Source organism: Alosa alosa, chromosome 6 (genome assembly GCF_017589495.1).
Source record: "Alosa alosa isolate M-15738 ecotype Scorff River chromosome 6, AALO_Geno_1.1, whole genome shotgun sequence".
Taxonomy (NCBI): domain Eukaryota; kingdom Metazoa; phylum Chordata; class Actinopteri; order Clupeiformes; family Clupeidae; genus Alosa; species Alosa alosa.
The window spans coordinates 14,686,170-14,706,669 of NC_063194.1; the positions used below are offsets into that span (position 1 = coordinate 14,686,170).

At 44.0% G+C, this 20,500-nt stretch overlaps 1 protein-coding gene across 1 annotated transcript in view; it reads right to left on the reverse strand.

Moving 5' to 3' along the window:
• shank1 (SH3 and multiple ankyrin repeat domains 1) overlaps positions 1 to 20,500 on the reverse strand; it is a 79,261-nt gene that overhangs the window by 21,525 nt on the left and 37,236 nt on the right. The window contains 13 exon segments of the mRNA XM_048244988.1: positions 9,650 to 9,725; positions 10,495 to 10,608; positions 10,887 to 11,095; positions 11,714 to 11,835; positions 12,123 to 12,292; positions 12,783 to 12,849; positions 13,331 to 13,408; positions 13,532 to 13,648; positions 14,560 to 14,727; positions 15,140 to 15,294; positions 16,691 to 16,799; positions 17,808 to 17,879; positions 18,281 to 18,484. Of these exon segments, the coding sequence (XP_048100945.1) occupies positions 9,650 to 9,725; positions 10,495 to 10,608; positions 10,887 to 11,095; positions 11,714 to 11,835; positions 12,123 to 12,292; positions 12,783 to 12,849; positions 13,331 to 13,408; positions 13,532 to 13,648; positions 14,560 to 14,727; positions 15,140 to 15,294; positions 16,691 to 16,799; positions 17,808 to 17,879; positions 18,281 to 18,484 (1,661 nt within the window).

Genomic DNA, 20,500 nt, shown 5'->3' on the forward strand with positions numbered 1-20,500 from the left:
TGCCTCTCCTCTCTCTTGCGACGGACGGCGGCGCAGCAGCGGCAAACCAGCCGGAGAAAAAAGCCGTACCTGTATATGAACCAGACGCTCCTGTTCATGGGGCCTAGCGACGGCCAGGAAGAAGAGAGGGAGAGGGAGAGGGAGATGTCCTCCTCTCCGCATCCCCCCATCGCCATTGCCCCCTCCTCCACCACCTCCTCCACCTCCTCCTCCTCCTCTGCCGCCACCTCCTCCTCACCCTCCATCTCCTCCTCCTCCACCTCCTCCTCCTCCTCTTCCTCTTTCTCGTCTTCCAGTGAGAGAATCGCAGCGAGCGTGAGTGGCGCGGCAAGGGGAGGAGAGGAGAGAGAGACGGAAAGAGTGAGAGCGAGGGCCTGGCTCTCCCAGCCCCATCATACTTAAGACAGAGCGAGGGAGCGAGAGAGAGGGAGAGGGAGAGAGGGAGAGGGAGAGAGGGAGATGGTTCACTGTGACTGCGACAGAGAGAGAGAGAGAGGAGGGAGTATGTTTGAGAGAGGGGGGGGGAGTGAGAGTGAGGTGGTTTAGCATAAAAAGAAGTGAGAAATGAGGTAATTTAAATAGAGAGAAAGACAGGAGAGAGAAAAGGAAGGAGAGAGAGAGTGAGAGAGAGACAGAACAAGAGAGCGAAAGACAGAGAGAGAGAAGGATAGAGCGAGAGAGGGAAAGAGAGAGAGAGAGGGTCCAGAGGTGATTGGGTTTGTTTGCTGAGCATTCCTCTGTCTCATACTCACACAGAATATAAAGAGAATTACGCAAACATGCATCAGAACAAACACATACACAGACGTATGCGCGCACACATACACGCACACACATACACACACGTGCACACACACGCATTACACCCATACATGTGCACAGATGCACACATGGCCATTCAAACCTTTCACCACATGCTGCAATAATTAAGAGCTCGTGTATATCAGTTATTTCTACTAACACACAAGGACATTCCCTCTCTCTCTCCCTCTTTCTCATTTGTACATGTGTCTCTCTCCTCTTCTCAAAACCCCTGACGGAATTGAGTGACTACATGCCACAGTATCCCCTCAATCAACGTTTCCCCCCCATTCATAAAAATGGAAACGTTTCAGACAGACAAGGGCTGGCTCTGTTTGACGCCTCTGCCTCTCTGTTGTGCTCCTCGGTGAGGCGTGGTGCACAAGTGCCCTGAGTCGCCAGCAGCGGCGGGATTATGTCATCAACAACATAACTCTGCACTCCTGAAACACTAGCATGACACTGGCGTGAAACTTATTAAAAATTGCAGGTGAATTATGCAGCAGTGACGCATTGTGAGACACATTTTTTATTTATTTTTTTTGTCTTGGGCTGCCAAAAAATACCTCTGAATCATTTTCTGGTCTTGCCAAATTGTGTATGCATGTCATGGGACAAAAAGAGCTGATTTTTGTCTTTGGAAAGATGCTGGGAAGTTTTCTCTCGGCTTCTCTCTCAGTGGCTTTGATGGAAATGTCTGGATGATAATCGTGGATTGATGATTAAGTGCTTTCACGTCTTAAATATGCCCTTTCATCTTAAATTTGGAATTTTACACTTCATACCAATGTGGCAATAAAATTGTGTGCACACTTTGTTTGTTTAGTGACAAAAAGTATACCTCTGGCAAAATACATGGTCACCAAAGTCTGATCATAAAAGTCACAGATGACTTCCTTTTGACTGATACAGCATCATACCTAGGCCTAGCTGTCCACTGATAAAGTTCAGTTAGTATCTGTTTAGGAAATTAACAAATTAAAGCTTGAAGATGTATCATCTTTACTTGCAGTGATGCACATGGTCAATGCCAGAGGAGGCATCTACATTTTTCGTCTATCTGAACGGAAGAAATCCTGCCTTCTAAACTCATGGCAGCAAGGTATGTCCGAATCAAATATTTGTATAAAATACACAATACCAAAACCATTGTAATTCCTCCATGCTCATTATAAAGAGGCTAAATATTCATGATAGGAGAGAGTGTGATAAGATGAATATGTTTTTTCTAAAGTTGTCCTCTAGGGATAGGCAACCTACAACCCCAAAAAAGTTGGGACGTTGTGTAAAATCTGAATAAAAACAGAATGCAATAATCTGCAAATCTCTTAAACTCATATTTAGTTGCAAAAAGGACACAGACAACATATCAAATGTTGAAAATGACAAAGTTGACTATTTCATGGAAAATACATGTTCATTTTGAATTTGATACCAGCAACATGTTTAAAAAAAAGTTGGAATGGGGGTAACAAAATGCTGGAAAAGTTGTGTAATGATAAAGAAAACAAAAGGAGGAATGTTTGACAACTAATTAGGGAAACTGGCAACATAATTTGGTATGAAAAAGAGCATCCCAGAGAGGCAGGGTCTCTTAGAAGTAAAGATGTAGTGGTATTCATCACTCTGTGTAAACCTGTGTGCACAAATTATGAAACAATGTAATTTTAATGCTTCTTAACATGAAATTGTTTGGGGAGTTCATTATCTACAGGACATAAAATCATTAAAACATTTAGAGAATCCAGAGAAATCTTTGCAAACAAGGGAAAGAGCTGAAAAACAAATTGGATGGCAGTGGTCTTTTGGAGACTAAACCATTGTCTATGTGCACAGTTTGATACTCAATTCAAAAACTGAAGCCACAATTGTAACAGCCAAAATTGTATTGAGACATGATACAGAAAATACCATTGTCTTATCTGGGCCTAAACTTGTTTAAAATGGACTGAGGAAACATGGAAACAGGTCCTGTGGTTAGACCAATCAAAATTTGCCATTCTCTTTGAAAATCATGGACGAATCTGGGCTAAAGAGGAGAGGGCCTATCCAAGTATCCAACCTCCAACTTGTGGTTTAGTGCTCAGTTCCAAACCCAACATCTGTGCCTACAGCATGGGCATCTTGTACATTTGGCAAAGCACAATCAATTCTGAATGATGTACAGTATACAGGTTTTGAGCAACATGCAGGCCACATGTCTATTCCAGGGAAGACCTTTTCAGAGAAAACAATGGCAAAATAAATTTTGCACATATTTAAATAGTATTTCTCCATAGAGGAAGAGTCCAGGTGCTAAAATGGCCTGTCTGCAGTCCAGATTTTCTCAAATTAGGTGCATAATGGAATGAAAAACATGACTAAGAATACCCCATGTTGAGCAACTGAAATCCTGTATCGGGGAGTAATGGGACACATTTCATTCTCAAAACTTTAGCAAATGGTCTCCTCAGTTCCTAAACATTTACAGAATTGTGTTAAATGAAGAGGTGAAGCAGCACAGTGGTAAACATGCTCCCGTCCTAACTTTTTTTGAAACGTTGCTGGCATCAAATTCAAAATTAACATATATTTTCAGTAAAATAGTGCAAATTTTCATTTTCAACATTTGATATGTTGTCTATGTCCTATTTGCTGCTAAATATGGGTTTACGAGACTTGCATAGTATCACATTCTGTTTTTATTTGCATTTTACAAAACGTCCAAACTTTTTTTGTTTTGGGGTTGTATATCCCTAATCAAGGATGTGAAATTAAGACTGTAGCCTACATGTACATGTCTAAGTGTGTACAGTATGTAAGAGAGATGAGAAAATATGACAGCTCAAAACAACTGGTCTTGATCTACCTTGATTTTTAGTATTCACTTTTTATTGGCTAGCAAAATTCTGAATATTGTTACAAACCATTTAACTCCTCTTAAGGTGCTTGATTTTACATAATAATTATTCATGACAATAGTACAATTTATTATTGAGAAGCAAGTCTCCTTTATGTATTCATCATCATTCAAACATTAAAAGCCGCTGGAATAATGTTTGTATATATGCCTAGTACTCAATGGGACAAAGGGTTTAATGGTATTAGGCCTAACTACATGCTTGATTGACAAGTTTTCCATCAACTAAACGCAGACTAAGGGCGTGTCTAATTTTTTTTTAATTACCAATGATGTTCTGAATGTGGCCAAATCGAACATTTTGCACTTCACTGGGATCTGTTTAGTTTGATGCTTTAAAAGTATTGTGTTGATGATGCGTATTGTGTGAGTTCTTAGCACACTAAGGTCTCAAGGAAACATAAAGGATAACAAAAAAAGGATAACGGAGGTAATTCAAACTGGTGGTTCCAACAGCTACATTTTGAGGAGAACTGTTGGCATAGCAATTAGAGGCAAATTTAGCTAATTAACATGTTTTCTAATTAACATACTGGCAATTAACCAATTCTGAAATAACACTTTAAACATAAATATATTTAATTTATTTATGTTATACTTTTTACAAAAGTATAGCACAGTTTAGTTTTTTCACAAACACTGTTTTTAAAAATAGTGAAGTATTTCAGAGAAAATAAGCTGCGGTTGGGGTGGGTTGGTTGAGCCTATGCTATTAAAGAAGGAAAGTAAAAAGTCACAGACCACTTTGCAGCTTTATGAAATACAGGCCAATTGACAGAAATGAAAATTTTGTTTAATTTAGGATTACATGAAGATTACACTTTCCCAAAATGCTTGAAACTGACTTTCGAAGTACCTTACTGTACAAGTGTACAATTTGCAAATTGAATCTGCTAAAAGCCAAAAAGAAGTCACACCATTTTTTGCATGTATGTTTGGTGAAAACTATACTATTTCATTATTTTAGCATGCTCACGCTAGTGTCTCTTTTTAAGTGTCTCTAACTTTTATACGATACAGTATATATGTCCAGATACTAGGGGTCAACTTAAGTTGATGGGTCAACTTACTAACTACCTCATCTTACCTGATTTGCCACATTCATGATCTCTGGATTTTAAATAAGGTGAAATAAAGAATGGTGAAATGTTCAGTGTTCTTCCTTGTCGTCTATTGTAGCTTCAATACAAGAAAGTAATGGATTACTGATCCTCTTAATAATTAAGATTAAGATTAAAATTATTCTTAATAATTATATGGGTAGGGCTACTGCCAGGGCAATTCTTGTGTTGTGTCGAACCCATCAGCTTGGCTAAGGAACCAGAAGTGAACTGGGCTACAAATGAACCATGAACAAGGAAACTTATATAATATATATAATATATATTACTTATATCAAGCAAGGAATTAAGTCATCATGAAATCGATATATTAACATAATAGAATGTAACTAATATGGCATTCTGAGAAAAATATTAAAAAAGAAGAGAGAGAATAATTACTGAACAATTCCAAATGCTATAACATCAGACTTAATCTTTTATCTAATAAGCTTACTGTTCTAACCTTACTAATGCCTCCTGTATGTCCTCTCATTTCAATGATGACTTTATGTGCACCTAAACACATGGTACAGGCTCTTACTATTACTCGCTTTTCTCTCTCTCTCTCTCTCTCACACTCACACACACACACACACACATACATACATAAACAGATGTGCCTGCACGCACATCTCTCTCTCTCTCTCACACACACACACACACACACACACATACACACACACCACACACACACATACACACACTCAGACTACACACTCAGACCCCTCCCCCTCTGCCATCACTCCTTCCTCTCCTTCAACATTGTCGGTAAACAAAGCAGAAAACATGAATGAACGAGAGACCGAGTGAAAGGCACAGAGCGAGAGAAAGACAGAGAGGGGGGGAGGGAAAGAGGGCGAGAGAGGCAAAAATACAGCAAGGAGCAATCGAGAAATAGCTAGAGATGAGCACAGGCAAGCAGCAAGAGAACGAGTGAGAGAGGGTGAGAGAAAGAGAAAATGAGAGAGAGAGAGAAAGAAAGAGAGTGAGTGAGAGAGGGTGAGAGCGAGAGAGAGAGAGGAAGAGAGAATCACAGAGGTAGGGGGTGGGGTAGCAGGAACTCACATCATTGCTGTCACTGCCTTCGCTGGTGGTGTGTCGACGCTGTCTTCTGTCTGTTTTTTTTCCTCTCTCTTTCTCTCTCCCTCCCTCCTTCTCCTTCTGTTTCCCTCTCTCCTTCCCACTCCCTCTCTCCCTTCGTTTATTGCATTGTTGCCATCAGTGTCTGTGTCGGTTTCTTCTGCTCCTCTCCCTTCTTCTCCTTTTCTTTGCCTTTCTCTGTGTCTGCATGGTAAGCTAAACTGTTGTGGCCACAGTGTATGAGTGCATATGAGCGAGGGAGAGGGATGGAGGGAGAGGGAGAGGGAGGATGAGAGAGAGAGAGAGAGAGGCAGGGAAACAGGGAGGGAATGTACGGGAGTGAGGGCCAGGGAGAGTGGTAGCAGAAGGTGTATGTGAGCATCGTCTGTGCAAATGCATGTGTCAGTGTGTATGTGTGTGCGTGTTTGTGCGCGTGTGTGTGTGTGTGTGTGTGTGTGTGTGTGCATGGTCTGTGCAAATGCATGTGTCAGTGTGTATGAGTGTGCATGAGTGTGTATGTGTGTGTGTGTGTGTGTGCGTGTGTGTGTGTGCGTGTGTGTGGGTGCATGCACATATGTCTGCATATATGCACCAGGGTGCAAGCTCATGTGATTGCTCCTTTCTTAAGCCAATCTTGTGTTTGCATTGCTCACTATGTGAATGCTTGTGTGCATGTGTGCATGTGTGTACTTAATTAAATTAAGTACACACATGCACACAAATGCAACTGTGCTTGCATGTGTCTGCGCATAAAATTGTGAGCAGGAGTTCCTTTGCATTCACTGTGATCTGTAGTGTGTTTTGTGTGCATTTGTAAGTGCATCAGCACTTGCACGTGTCTGTGTGCCCACTCAAAATGCTTATGAGCAGAAGTGTTCCTTTGTGTGGACATTTAACATTTTGTCTGTGTCTGTGTCTGTCTGTGTGTGTGTGTGTGTGTGTGTGTGTGTGTGTGTGTGTGTGTGTTTGTTTTTGTGTGTGTGTGTGTGTGTGTGTGTGTGTGTGTGTGTGTGTGTGTGTGTGTGTGTGTGTGTGTGTGTGCGGGCACATTTGTGAGTCTTTCTGTGTGTGTGAGTGTATCTGTCTGCCTGTGAGTACTAGTGTATCTGTGTGATTTGTGTTTGTGTGACTGTGCATGTGCAAGCTTATGTGTCTGTGTGTGTGTGTGTGTGTGGTCCTACAGGCATGTGAAAGTGGAAGCCGAAGATGGCATGAAACACTAGCAAAGGGCTAAAGTAGGACATACCTGCATTTACATGGACAAATGGTTGAATGGACGAAAAGATAGATGGCTGGATGAATGGCTGATTGGATGGATGATTGGATGGAAAGACGAAAAGAGAAGAGAGTAGAAACGTCCTGGACCTGATAATATGACACCCCCCCCATGAGTTTGAAACAGTGCATTAGATTTGATTCCCTCACATTCTCGCCAAATTGGTATGATATGGCTGTCAGTGTGATTGGCGGGGAGCTTTCAACCTAGAGCCAGAAGATGATGTGAGGAAAGGCCAGGTCAGAAAAGAGCAAAACGTGGTCACATTAGGGCACGCAAGCAGAAAGCAATACATGAGCGCTGGGTGAGAAAAAGAAGTGTGCGGAGATAGTGAAGAGGAGTGGAGAGTAATTGCCGTAAGTTTCAATGTCTTATTTTCCCTCAGTCTTTCAGTCTACCCACTGGATGCTTCTATTTCTGTCAGTTACTGACAACCATTTCATTGTTATTAGGTGTAATTAAATAGTGACATTATCTGTAACTTGAAGACTATTGTTTTGCTTTCTCCATTTCGGCCACACACACTACTCTGTATGTTCTACTGTACTCTCTCTCTCTCTCTTTCTCTCTCTCTCTCATTCTCCCTCACTCCAGAGTGCCCTTCACCGCCTGACCTCCAGATGGAGACACCACAGGGGAGAAAGGGTGATAGAGAGAAAATTAAAAAAGTACAGGGGGTGGGTGAAATGGGATGAACATAAAGAGAGAGTGAATGGGAAGACTGAAAAGAAGAGAGAGAAAGGGGCAGGTGGCAAAGCCAAAAATATATATATTCTAGAAGAGTTTTGTTGTTTTATCTGTCTTTGTGAGTGCATGTGAGAGGGTGAGAATGAATGAAAGAATATCAGATGAGGACAGATGCTTTTAATGTGTAGGAGAGATAGTACATATACACATGAAACTAACAGGGGTCCTGGCCAAGAGGGAAAGGATAGGGCTCTATGATGTCAATATCATTTGGCCTCTACTAAACCTGCCTGTGAGGATGTATGCCATTCACACTAAACATTACACACAAACATTACACGAGGAAACTGCCATGACAAGTATTACACAGGAATATACATCTTAAGCACTCACTGCGTCTCTCACTGTGCACATTCAACATGGGGTCCAGAAGAAAGAGAGAGGGAGAAAGAGAGAAGGAGAGAAAAGGAGAGAAAGCAGTAACACTTTATTTTAATGTGTCGCTGTTACAGTGTACCTGTAATGATAGGTGCACAAGAGGTTATCTTCCAAATAAATACTGTATGTGTGAGTGAAAGAGAGAGAGAGAAAAAGAGAGAGTAAGAGAGAGAGAGAGAGAGAGAGAGAGGTATGGTGCCAAAGAGAGCAAGCAAGAGAGAGACAGAGAAAAAAAGAAAGTGTTGTTCCTAAACACCTGCGGGCGTTTCAGCATTTCAGCCGCCACCCGTGGGGAGCTTCACACCACTTTTATTAAGAGCAGAGGGGGTCTGGCTTGGAGTAGATCACAGGATTACCATCATGTCGACACACCCCAATACACACTGACACACCACCAGCACGCGCGAGCCCAGCACACTTCTACCTCCTGCAGAGGCTTCAGTACGACACACTCATCCAAAGACATCAAGAAACCATCCCTTGACTTCTCACAACAGTCACTCGGCAGCACATGGTCGCCTCAGTACCTGCCAACGATGAAGTCAATACCTGGGTCCACTGAGAGACATAGTGGCTACTACAACCAAGTCAAAGGCACAGTAAACATCTGTTTTGTTTAAACCATCACATCACATCACTTTGGTCAGTGTCACACCCCCGTGCCCATATTGCTCCGCCATCCTATGTTTGTTAATCCTACACTGGGATCAAAAAAGCAGCAGCTACCAGCATGCAGGTTATATGATAGCACCCCACCACACTTAAAATAATCAGTGCATGGAATACAACTCAGCCGCTTGTCAGCAACTTGTTTGTCAGCATCTTCACGAGAATCAGATTAATTTGGAGAAAGACTTCAGTCTAGAACTTTTTCTGGACTAAGGGAGCAGTCAGCATGTCACTCAGACACACCAATCATCCACAACACATAGCACAGACAGTTTTCTTCCACGACTTTGTTCTGAAAGGGTCACTGTGACATGGCAGCACTTTGACTATGTGTCTTGAAGGCTGCACTAACAGCACAGAGTTAGAGGACACCACCGATCCGCATCCTGATGTTTGTTTGAATGCCAGGGCACACACAAGCACTCTTGGTGCTCAGTGTCATTCAGATGAACCACTGAATGGCAGCACAATACACTTATGTATCATCATGCAGCAATATTGTAAGTATACAAATATTTGCATCCATGACTCTGCTGGTACAGAACATCCAGCTTTGTGTGTGTGTGAGTGTGTGAGTGTGTGTGTGTGTGTGTGTGTGTGTGAGAGAGAGAGAGAGAGAGAGAGAGAGAGAGAGAGAGAGAGATACATACATATGCCTCTCTCTAAACCAAACTGCTATTAGAGCCATCTCCTTACCTGGGCGCATCAAAGCTGTCGTAGGAGCCCACGGTGTAGTGCCTGAAGAGTCGCTTGGTCCTCTCGCTGCGGCTCTCTGGAACACACACACACAGCGGAATGAGCACCTCCACCAAGCCACCACAGCTGCCACCGGGCAGCAGCAGCTGGGAGTCTGAGGGTGCCAGGATCATCGTGCGTACGCCACAGCGCCAGTGGACGCATGTCCCCATGTGTGTGTGTATGTGTATGAGAACGCTGCGATTACTCAAATGAAGCTTTTGGTATTTTCTCTCACACCACCATCTTTACATCTGGCCGCCACACTTCGACAGCTGAGCTGTGATCGTGCGAAATTGGTTTTAAAAATAAACGCGACATCCGCTGTCTGAAGTCCCAGCGTAATGCTGTTTGCCTTTGTTACTTCAGTGGAATATAGTGCTGAGCCTGAACCTATTAATAGACAGTATTGGCACAACACAGCCCCACTGCTAACTGCTAAGTCAGAGAGCTGGAGCGTCCGACAGTGTTCTCACCACAGGCCGAGGTCCACTGCTGCTCAGGGTGAGAATTAATGATGAAAGGAAAGGCAATCCTCCCCTGGAAACCTGCAGTTGTACTGACAAAGCCAATCACTAATATCAAAACCAGGTGGGTCTGTGTCTGTGTCTGTGTGTGTGTGTGTGTGTGTGTGTGTGTGTGTGTGTGTGTGTGTGTGTGTTTGCATGTGTGTACATCTCTGCAAGTGGTCGTGCAAGTGATTGTTCTAAGATGGTCCGAGACATGTTTTTTGGCTCTGTGAAGTAGGAGCATGTGTGTATTTATTCATATGTGTGTGTGTGTGTGTATGTGTGTACATGTCTCACCTGAGCGGGGCTCCAAGCTGCGGAGTGCTACTTCCTCCACACAGTCCGAGGGGAACCAGCCAGTGCGACCCCTCACTGTGCCCTCCCAGTAGCCCCCCTCACCCACACTCAGCACTGAAAAAGATAAAGAGAGAGAGAGAGAGGTGGGGAGAGGGGAAGATTAGGTAGATCAGAATAGAAATCAGAATTCTATGTATACTGACATATATTGTTATATTGTTTAGTCCCCTCATTGCATTAAGCCATTACACATATGAGCTCACACAAAAATGTCCAAAAATAGTCACTCAAACACTTACTGGCAGAACAACTTCTGTGAACTTGTGGCATGGAACCCCATGTGTGTTACTTTTACAGGCACAACTAATCAGGAGCCACAGCTGACTGCTCACCTTTGACCTTGTCTCCCTTACTGAAGCTGATCTCGCGCTCGCCCTGGGCGGTGTGGGAGCGCGTGGCCACAAACACGCGTCCGGGGACGGCGCTGTACAGTCGGCGCCGCTGACCTCCTCCCACTGTGCCCTGACTGCTGATGGAGCCACTGGCACCACCAGCACCACCACCACCACCAGCACCACCACCACCACCACCACCCCCACCCCTAAGGGATCACACACACAGACACATGCATGAGCACTTAACACAAACACACAAATAATTGCATACTTACACACACACACACACACACACACACACACAAAAACAGCATTTACATGAATGCTCACACGCAAACATGGACAGACACACACATCCAACAAGCACTTATGCATAGGTACACACATATACAGCTCTGGAAAAAATAAAGAGATCACTGCACACCTTTCTGATGTCATCCTACAGTTGCTGAGTGACATTCAAATGAGTTGATGGCCATATTCAACATTAAGAGACCACTGCAAATTTAAATATGACCGTCAACTCATTTGAATGTCACTTAGCAACTGTAGGATGATATTAGAAAAATGTGCAGTGGTCTCTTAATTTTTTCTAGAGCTGTACATAGGTATAGACATATACTCAGAAGCACACAGACCCACCCACTCACACACACACACACAGACATATGTGAAATAGCCAAACGTCACTCTTTTATTCCAGTATAAGATATATCATAATCAGAAGATCAACGTTAGCACTGATGCTGCATCTCCACAGACAGGCATAAGTGTGATGAGTGCTTCGGGCTGACGGCACGTTGTGACGAGTGTCTGTCTCTCACCCCTGTCTGCCCCGCGTCTGGCGGCTCCTGTCGTCTCTGTCCACAACTCTACCCCGAGACGGCGAGCGTGTGCGGGCCCCACGCGGACTGCTGGAGCTGCGCAGGGTGCCCTGCTTATAGCCCTGAGAAAGAGAGAGAGAGGAGGGGGGGGTGTAAGGAAGGACAAAGGAGGAGAAAGAAAGAGAGAGAAAGTGAGAGATAGAGAGAGAGGAGAAGAGAGGGAGAGAGGGTGACAGATGGAGAGAGAACAGAGATTCAGTGCTGCTGAATAATAATGGTGAAGTTTCCGTTCGTCTGTGGCACTTCCTGTGCTGCAGTGGCATTCTGGGAGCACCTCCATCACCACACATCTACTCACACTCTCGGGCTACTAGCCCATCCTCTCCAGCACTGAGAGTTCATTTGCTACCTGCACAGAGACGATGTTGGAGCCCGCGGCGTTGGGGAAAGCCATCCAGTCGGGCAGGTTCATGCTGTTATCGCTGTTGGCACGCAGGAAGGGGTGTGGGTGAGGCAAGGCCAGCGTGCGTGCACTCTCCCGCCTCTGGGGGGCGTACTTGGGCGACTCCAAGAAGGGCACTACCAATCAGAGGAACAGAGAGAGAGAGAGAAAGAGAAAAAAACAAAAAGGAAGAAAGGGCACTAAAGATGAGACTGGGACATGATACTGTGCACCATATAGCCCTGATATAAAGCTAACTGTGGCACTTGCATCTAACAACCCCTGGAGCACTAACTCTGTCTCACACAGTCACACACACATACACTTGAAGTACTGTGGGCATAAATGCTGGTCCATCTCACAAGCAGAACTCCAGGGGAGCGCAGGGGAGCGCAGTATTACTATGGACCAACGCACACCCACAATATAAACTAGACACAGCCACATGATACGACACTCACCAGATTGATGGCATAATTCTGACATTTATATTTACAGTGGACCAATAAAGAGGAGCAAGTCTATTCTCACAACCACCCAGACAGACATGCACAGACAGTAAGAGTGAGAGAGAGAGAGACAGAGACAGAGAAAGAGAGACAGAGAGAGAGAGAATGTAAAACATACCCACGTCAGTTTCCCTGTGGTTTTTAATGATCTCTCCAAGTTCAAAATGGCCAGACATTACAGCCACCTACCAAAAAAAAGCCAGGGGGAAAAAACAAACAAACAAATAAACAAACAATTCACACTTGCCGCTGGATCTTAGCGGTGTTGTGGGCGTTCGCAGGCTCATCTGAGTTTTATCTCTGACTCCGACACCCACACACTTTGTGAGAGGCACACAAAGAGAGTGTCTCAGCTGGCGTTATGCATACAACTGGGGCTGCTACAGGCGTGCGGATATTGCACTCCACCTGGGACCCCCCCACACCCCGCCGTCCTCTCAGACACAGAGCGCTCTCCGATGTGTGTTTTACAACACCACTTGTTAGCAGCGAAGAATGGAAACACAAAGAATAGGAGTAATGCTTTAAAGGCAGCATTTAATTACAAGCATTGTAATTACATACAAGCATACTCAGTCACAGACAATCCATACATTCACACACACCCTCACACACACACACACACACACACACACACACAAAATACAATACTTATCCATTCATTACCTGGAAGGGGGTCTGCCCACTGTTGTTCTTGGTGTCCTTATTGGCTCCCCTGTACAGCAGAATGCGGGCACAGCTCTCCTGAATGGTCAGATCAAATCAATGACAGCTGCCAGTCAGAAGATGCACAATACTTCACAGTGAGCACTAACAGCAGATGAACTACCAGCTTGTTTCTTTTTCTTTCCTCGTGAAAAATGTTACCTTATTGTATAAAGCACAGATGTGCAAGGCAGTGTTTCCTGAGGCATTCTGGGAAGTAGAGTCCGCTCCGTAGAAAAGTAGATGCTCCAAGTGCTGAGAGTTGCCATTTTGGCAGGCCTGGAGGCAAAGGACACATTATCAGAACATACTGAACATCTTACAATGTGAGATTAATCAAGGGACACAGCGGAAAATGTGCTGGGTTGCAAAGCAAACAGATGATGGGATGAGAACGTGGAAGAAAGAAAGAAAGAGAGAGAGAGATGGAGAGAGAGAGAGAAAGAGGTGAGCAAATAAAATAATGTGTGTGTGTGTGTCTGTGTGACAGAGAGTTTCTACATGGTCAGATAAGAGACCTTGCTTAATTAACACTGCATAGAAAGTGAGGGGAGGAAAAGAGCACATCAGCGACAAGAACACCAAGATATGCATCAGACACACACAAACACATACACACACACACACACACACTCTCTCTCTCTCTCTCGCCATCAATCCATATAACACTTACAAATGCACATTGAATTCCAATTACACACACATATACACAATGCAAGCTAAATGTAAAAACAATACCACACACAAACCTGTCATGTTCTACTGAGCATACTCCAGTCCCAATGGGAGAGATATGACCAAAGATTCTTTAGAGCACATCAACCATCTCTGATATGACATGAGGGGATGGTGAAAATGCAGAACTAGAGGATGGACGATGGACTGTCTTTTCATGGGGTCAAAGGTGAGGGAGAGAGTGTGGTGGCCTGATGTGGAGACAAACAGAGATGATTATGAACATGAAGAGGACTGGTGTGAGATGAGTGGACTTCACAACCCACCTGGATACAGATCTGAACTGAACACAGACACACACACGCACGCACACACATGCGCATGCACACACACACAAATACAAATACATAAATGGACTTTGAGAATCATTATATGAATGTAAGCTTCCACAGATATGTACAAACTGGCAATTTGTACTGTATGACTGAACACATAGGTTTCCTCTGGTAAGCTACCTGGTGGGTCTCATCCCATCCGTTCTCGTCGCGGATGCCTACTTTGGCCCTGTGGAAGAGCAGCGTCTCACAGCAGGAGGTGTCGCCCCCTGTCAGCACAGTGTGGTAGAGTGGCGTCAGGCCACGCCGGTCCTTATAGTCTGGAGAGGCCCCCAGTGAGAGCAGAGTCTGGGAACACACACACACAGAGACATGCAAACAGATATTATAAATAATGCTGACTGATTTTAAAATAGACCTCCACCAATTCAATAGACCTCCACCAATTCAAGCAGACCTCCACCAATTCAAAACTGTCATTACAGTCAAGTAATGACTGTAGAATACAATATAGAAACATTGAATTCTATATTCATTGTGTCAAAGTGACAATCAGTATCCTCCTCCTGTCAAACTTAAAGAGGCTTGCAAAAGTGCAACTTAATGATGAAATAGAATAGAAGTGCAACCCAATGACATGTTAAGGAGGGGTCAGAGCTATATAGAGTATAACATGTCTTAAATCCTATCAACTGGGGAATAAGCTGATGCAGTTGTGAATTGTTGGTTGTCACAGCAAAATAGTTGGGTGAGGGTGTACCAGCAGTGCAGTGTGGCCATGGCAACGGACAGCCTTGTGTAGGGGGGTCAAGCCGTCCTTGGCTCGGAAGTCGATGTGTGCTCCCCCCATCACAAGCAGCCGAATGGTCTCCCCTCCCGACTGATCTGACTGCACTGCCAGTGTCAAAGGAGTCTCTTTAGGAGGAGAGAGAGAGAGAGAGAGAGAGAGATTATTAGTAAATCTGTTATGCTTTTAAGTGACTCAGTCCTCCAGGCCTAGTCCAGTAATTTGTAGTGTTTTTTACAGCATACAGCATCCTAGTTATACATATAATACAATAGTGCATTACTAAAGCTTAATGAAGGAAGAATTAAGTTTCATATTTTGTATATTGCACATTCAAAGGTGCACTGCTGCCACCTAACGCCCATGGTCAGTATTACGGGTTGCAGTCTGGCGCACACGCACTGAGGTGTGAAGGGGCCGTGAAGGGGGATGTTGGTTGTCGCAGAGAATGTCTAATAAGGGGAGAACTGCCACTCTCGGAAAACTTCCGGTTTCTGAACTGGTTGCAGTTCCTTCTGTGGTTCCACATGAGGGTGCTCGTCCACGAGTGCAGAATGCATGGAGGTCTATGGAGCTGTACCCCTCAAAATCCACTTTTCTCGGGATATAATTTTTTTTCAAGTAATTTGAGTATTGTATTCGAAAGGGGAGGCAATGAAAATACACTTGGTTGAGTATTATATTTTAAAGTCACTTAATTGTTCTAAAAAGCCTTTCAAATGTGGCAATGGCGTCATTCATTAGCACAATGCTAGCGTGTTATGTGCAACAACGACCAAACCTGTAAGAAATCAAAAGGACATAAGTACTCGTTCATTCAACTTTTGACCTATAACCCATGTTGAAGTTATACAAACTACAATCAAATCTGAGATTTGTCAAGACAATCAGGTGAAAGAGACAAATTTAGCCGTCTAGCTCCATTGACTCCCATTCATTCTGCACTCATGGCGATCGCCCCCAGTAGAACTCTGGTGGAACTGCATCCAAAATTCGGTAGGCTAGGATTTAATACGGAGTGGCAAGGCTCTCCGTAGACTGGCTCTGGTTGTCGGGACAACAGCCGACTTTCAGCTGTTAAAACGCAGCCAAACCGCTAACAGCAGCTGTGAATCATGTCTGGCTGTTAACCGCCAAAATGCTGACTGTCATTTATATCTCTTCTCGGAGCGGTACAAATCATCATAATTTGTCGTCGACCAGTCTGGTGCAGAATTTATTACCACAGACCACAGTAATAAATATAGCTGCTTATTGACAGTGAAATGTAAAGTTATTGTCTTGTTTCATCACTTACAAGTTTACTGATTGGATGTTTGGCTTCTGTGACCATGGAGTAGCCTAGGCCTATACATAAAAACGAACAGTAGCAAAAATGAAGTCAGACAGCCATGAAAACGTAAGAGACTGGAAGGCTCGCAAAATGTCATGGGAACGAAGGCAGATTCTCGTGTCGGGTCAGTGTTCAGGCAGGTTTTTGTTGTTTGTTTTTTGTTTTAAGCGCATTTGCTCCACCAAGCTCACCTCCAGTGTCTGGGTCGTGGTAGTTTGGGTCAACACCTTTGTCAAGGAATTTGGCTATTTTCTCCACTGAGCCGCTTTGGATGTAGTCCATGAACTTCTTCAGACTGGCCTGTAGATGGCAGGTGAGACAGAGATGTAATTTAACTGCAGTGGCTACACCGTATGGTTCTCATTTAACGCAACCTGATCCACTCCGTGGCCTTTTGCAAGGATTCTGCAAATCTTGCTTGATAGTGCAAATATAGCATAACTTTGCGTATTTATTTTGCAATATGCCCATTATCAGTGATGGGCAAAAATACATCTACATGTATTTCAAAAATAAAATATCAAATACCGTAATTTTAAGTGTATCAAAATAAACTACAAAACACAGTAGCCATGCCATCTAAATAAAATACCGTGTTTTTGTATTTTCAAAATGCTAAAGATACTCTTTAAAGGCAGCATGAAATTACTTCAAACCTTCCTTATCTGCCCATTTAATCTATTCCTTCATCAGTACACTGACTGTTGATTAAGTTGCCAGTGTTTGAGAGCAACAGCTTTTTCTCTGCCTGAAACATGTTATACATCTGCAAACAGTCAATAGATCAACTATGCTTCCTTGCCTATTACATCACATAGCCTAAATAGGCTACTGTATCAGAGATGTACTCAAAAAGTCGCAACTGAACTTGTCAAGTGGTACAAATTAACCACCAAACCTATTAAGAGCCACAGAATGTGGGCTTAAAGCACCTCAATGCAATTCTATTACCTTAAAATAACGACTTCAAACTCATAGTAGCTACAGTGACATAATATGGAGAATAAAGTCTCTGACTTTGTCAATGCCTTCCCATGCTTGATACATAATTGGTTTTCCAATTAAAGTTCTCAAGAAAAATAGGTTGCCCAATATAAGGGAACGTGCCAGAACAACAATTCTCAGAATATTTCTGTGTGAAACTTTTTATTGTGCAATATGCCCATTGATGATGAAATTATTTCTTCTTCATCTGAATCATTTGAATGGAAAACAGAGTGAGAATCTATATCATCCTAATAAGCACATTTGAAGATGAAATAATCTCTTTGGCATCGAAAGCATAGTGAGAATCTGAGTAGTGCGTACCTTTGTGTGCAATTTAGCAAGTTGTTTCTCATCCAAGTTTGTCTGTTTGTATACCCTGGTTTTGTAACGAAACTGGAGAAAGAGAATATAGGAGATTATGACAGAAAGGTAGACATGAAATAGGACAGAGGGAAAGTGGCAGAGAGAATCTTTAAGACTAGCCATTACCACCTCTGTATAACCTATAACCACATGACAATCCTAAAACGTGATTCTCATGGTTATCCCCCCTGAGGAACATTTATACTGCAATTTCGGTGGCTATCAGGAGTGAAGATCCTTTTTTGTTCCAGACAAACCATCTGTTAACCTTCTGTCAACAAAGTTAAAGGGGACAAAGTTCTGTGCAGAACTTTTACCAATTTGAAGAACCCATGGGGGGACCTTAGCCTCCCCCAACAGTGCAGAAGTTAGCCACAGAACTACCCAGAATGCAGTAGTCAAGAGAGGGCATACTGTGGTGGTGTAGCTACCTCCAGGTAGGGAACGCCTTTCTCAAAGGACTGTGGGTACTCGCGGAGGAGGCGCTCCTCCTCCAGGAACTTGGCGTCGTGTCCATCAGTGGCCGGCTGGAAGAGGCCATAGTTGAGCACGTCCCTCAGGGACTCGGTAAGAGAGCACAGCACCTGCTGCTTAGCCTTCCACACCGTGGCATCTGGGTTGAAGCGCAGGCACTTCTGCAGGGCGAGAGATGGGGACCAAGGGAACGGACCGAGGAAGGTAGGATAGAGAGGCCAGACAGGAGGTCAAGAAGTGGGGAGGCTCAAGTGGATGTGGAAGAGACAGAATGGATACGGTGAGAAATGCAAAAGAGGGACAGAGAGGAGGAGTGGAATAGGGTTAAGAAAGTGGACATGGACAGGAGGTGAGGTATAGAAGGAGAAGAGTGTGAATGGACAGCAGTGTGGTGGAGAGGATGGAAGGGGAGTCAGATAAGAGGGGGGATGCAGACGAGGGGCACACCCATGTAAAAGTACAAGAGGGGAAAAAACCCAGTGTAGATATGGGGAGGAGAGAAATTTGAGAAAAGGACAGGTAGGAGAACAAGACAAGAGGAAAAGAGTCATATTGGTCATAGGGCATGGAGTGTGGGAGAGAAGAGAGGGAGGATTGAGAAACAGAACAGTCAGTCAGTAAGTCACAGACATTACAGGACACACATACTGTATGCATTACATAATGTGAACTGTTCATTACAGAATTAAATGCGCACACGCTCATAAGATATTGAGGCTAACAGAATCAATGAGTTACATGTCCTTGACCATATCCTCCCAGCAGACTCATTTGAACCACATAGCTGCAGAGAGGATAGCCCATTTTGAATATGAGTGTGCACACTTTTGTGTGTGTGTGTGTGTGTGTGTGTGTGTGTGTGTGTGTGTGTGTGCACCTGCGTACACGTGCATGTTTGTGTATATGTGTGTGCACGTATGCATGTTAAATATCTGTGTATTTGTATATGTATGTGTGTATGTGTGTGTGTGTGCGCGCGCACGCATTTGTGCATTAATGTTTGAGTGCATGGGTGCTGCAGAGTGGCAGCACCAGCTCAGAGATGTGGGGAAGGGGGTTGCAGGGGGAAAGGAATAAGGAGGAGAACGGAGAGAGGAGCACATTTAGTGGATATAGATTTCCTGGTTTCACGGTTTCCCATCATACCTTGTGAGAGGCAAATGCTCCAAATCATCCGTCATCACACGGTAAATTTGAAGCCATCTCAGTAATAAATGAATAAAAGAGGCAGTGTGCTGAAGATGATTCACCTTAGCCACAAGTGCTCATCTACATTCTGTGCACCACTGACATGCAATTGAACCTCAGGGCGAGGGTGTTTCTGAAAAACTGGAACTAGAGGTTGTGTGGGGGGTGGATGGAGCTAGTGTGTGTGTGTGTGTGTGGGGGGGTGGAGCGGAGCGGATTAACAGGACTGCACCAACGCGCTGAAGTCAGAGCTGGCAGCGGAGAGGATGTGGCCCTAAGCACTGGTCCAAAGCCAGCGCTGCTCCTCTGTTCGTACTGGCAGCATAAGCTGGTTCCAAGTCAGGTGGGACGACCTCTCCTTTACTCTTTTTTTCTCTTCCCTTTCCCTGTCCCTCTTTCTTTTTGACCTTGAAAGGGGTTGTTTGGCCTTGATGAATGCAGGTGAGCAGAGGTGCGTTCAAATTTGACACAGTGGCAACTGTATGTTCGCAGAGAACTACCCCCGCAGACTGTTTGCGACATTTGTTCGCAAACATTTGCCGAAAACTCCAGGCAAACGGAAAACTGTTTGCAAACGCGAATTTGAACGCACCTCAAATCCCAATGCCACATCCTCTTCTCTTTCTCTCTCTCTCACTCTTTTTTTGCTGTCTCTGTCTCTCGCTTTGTACTAAAGTCCCTTTTACATCAACTACTACTATGCTTGTTAGTATGGTTTGTTTAAGGGTATCATTCTCTGTGTCTGTGTGTGTGACTGTTTGGGTGTGTGTGCTGTATATATGTGTGTGTGTGCACGCGTGTGTGTGTGTTTGTTTGTGTGTGTGCACGCATCAGTGTGTGTGGTTGTGAGTACAGTTAAATCCTCCCTCTCTTTCTTCTATTCAGTCTCACACTTTGCACACAGCCAACCCCGTCACCATGGAAACCGGTTCATTAGTGGAGCAAGCTCCTGGTTGCCTTGGAAACATCGCAGAAGTCCTAGGAGATAG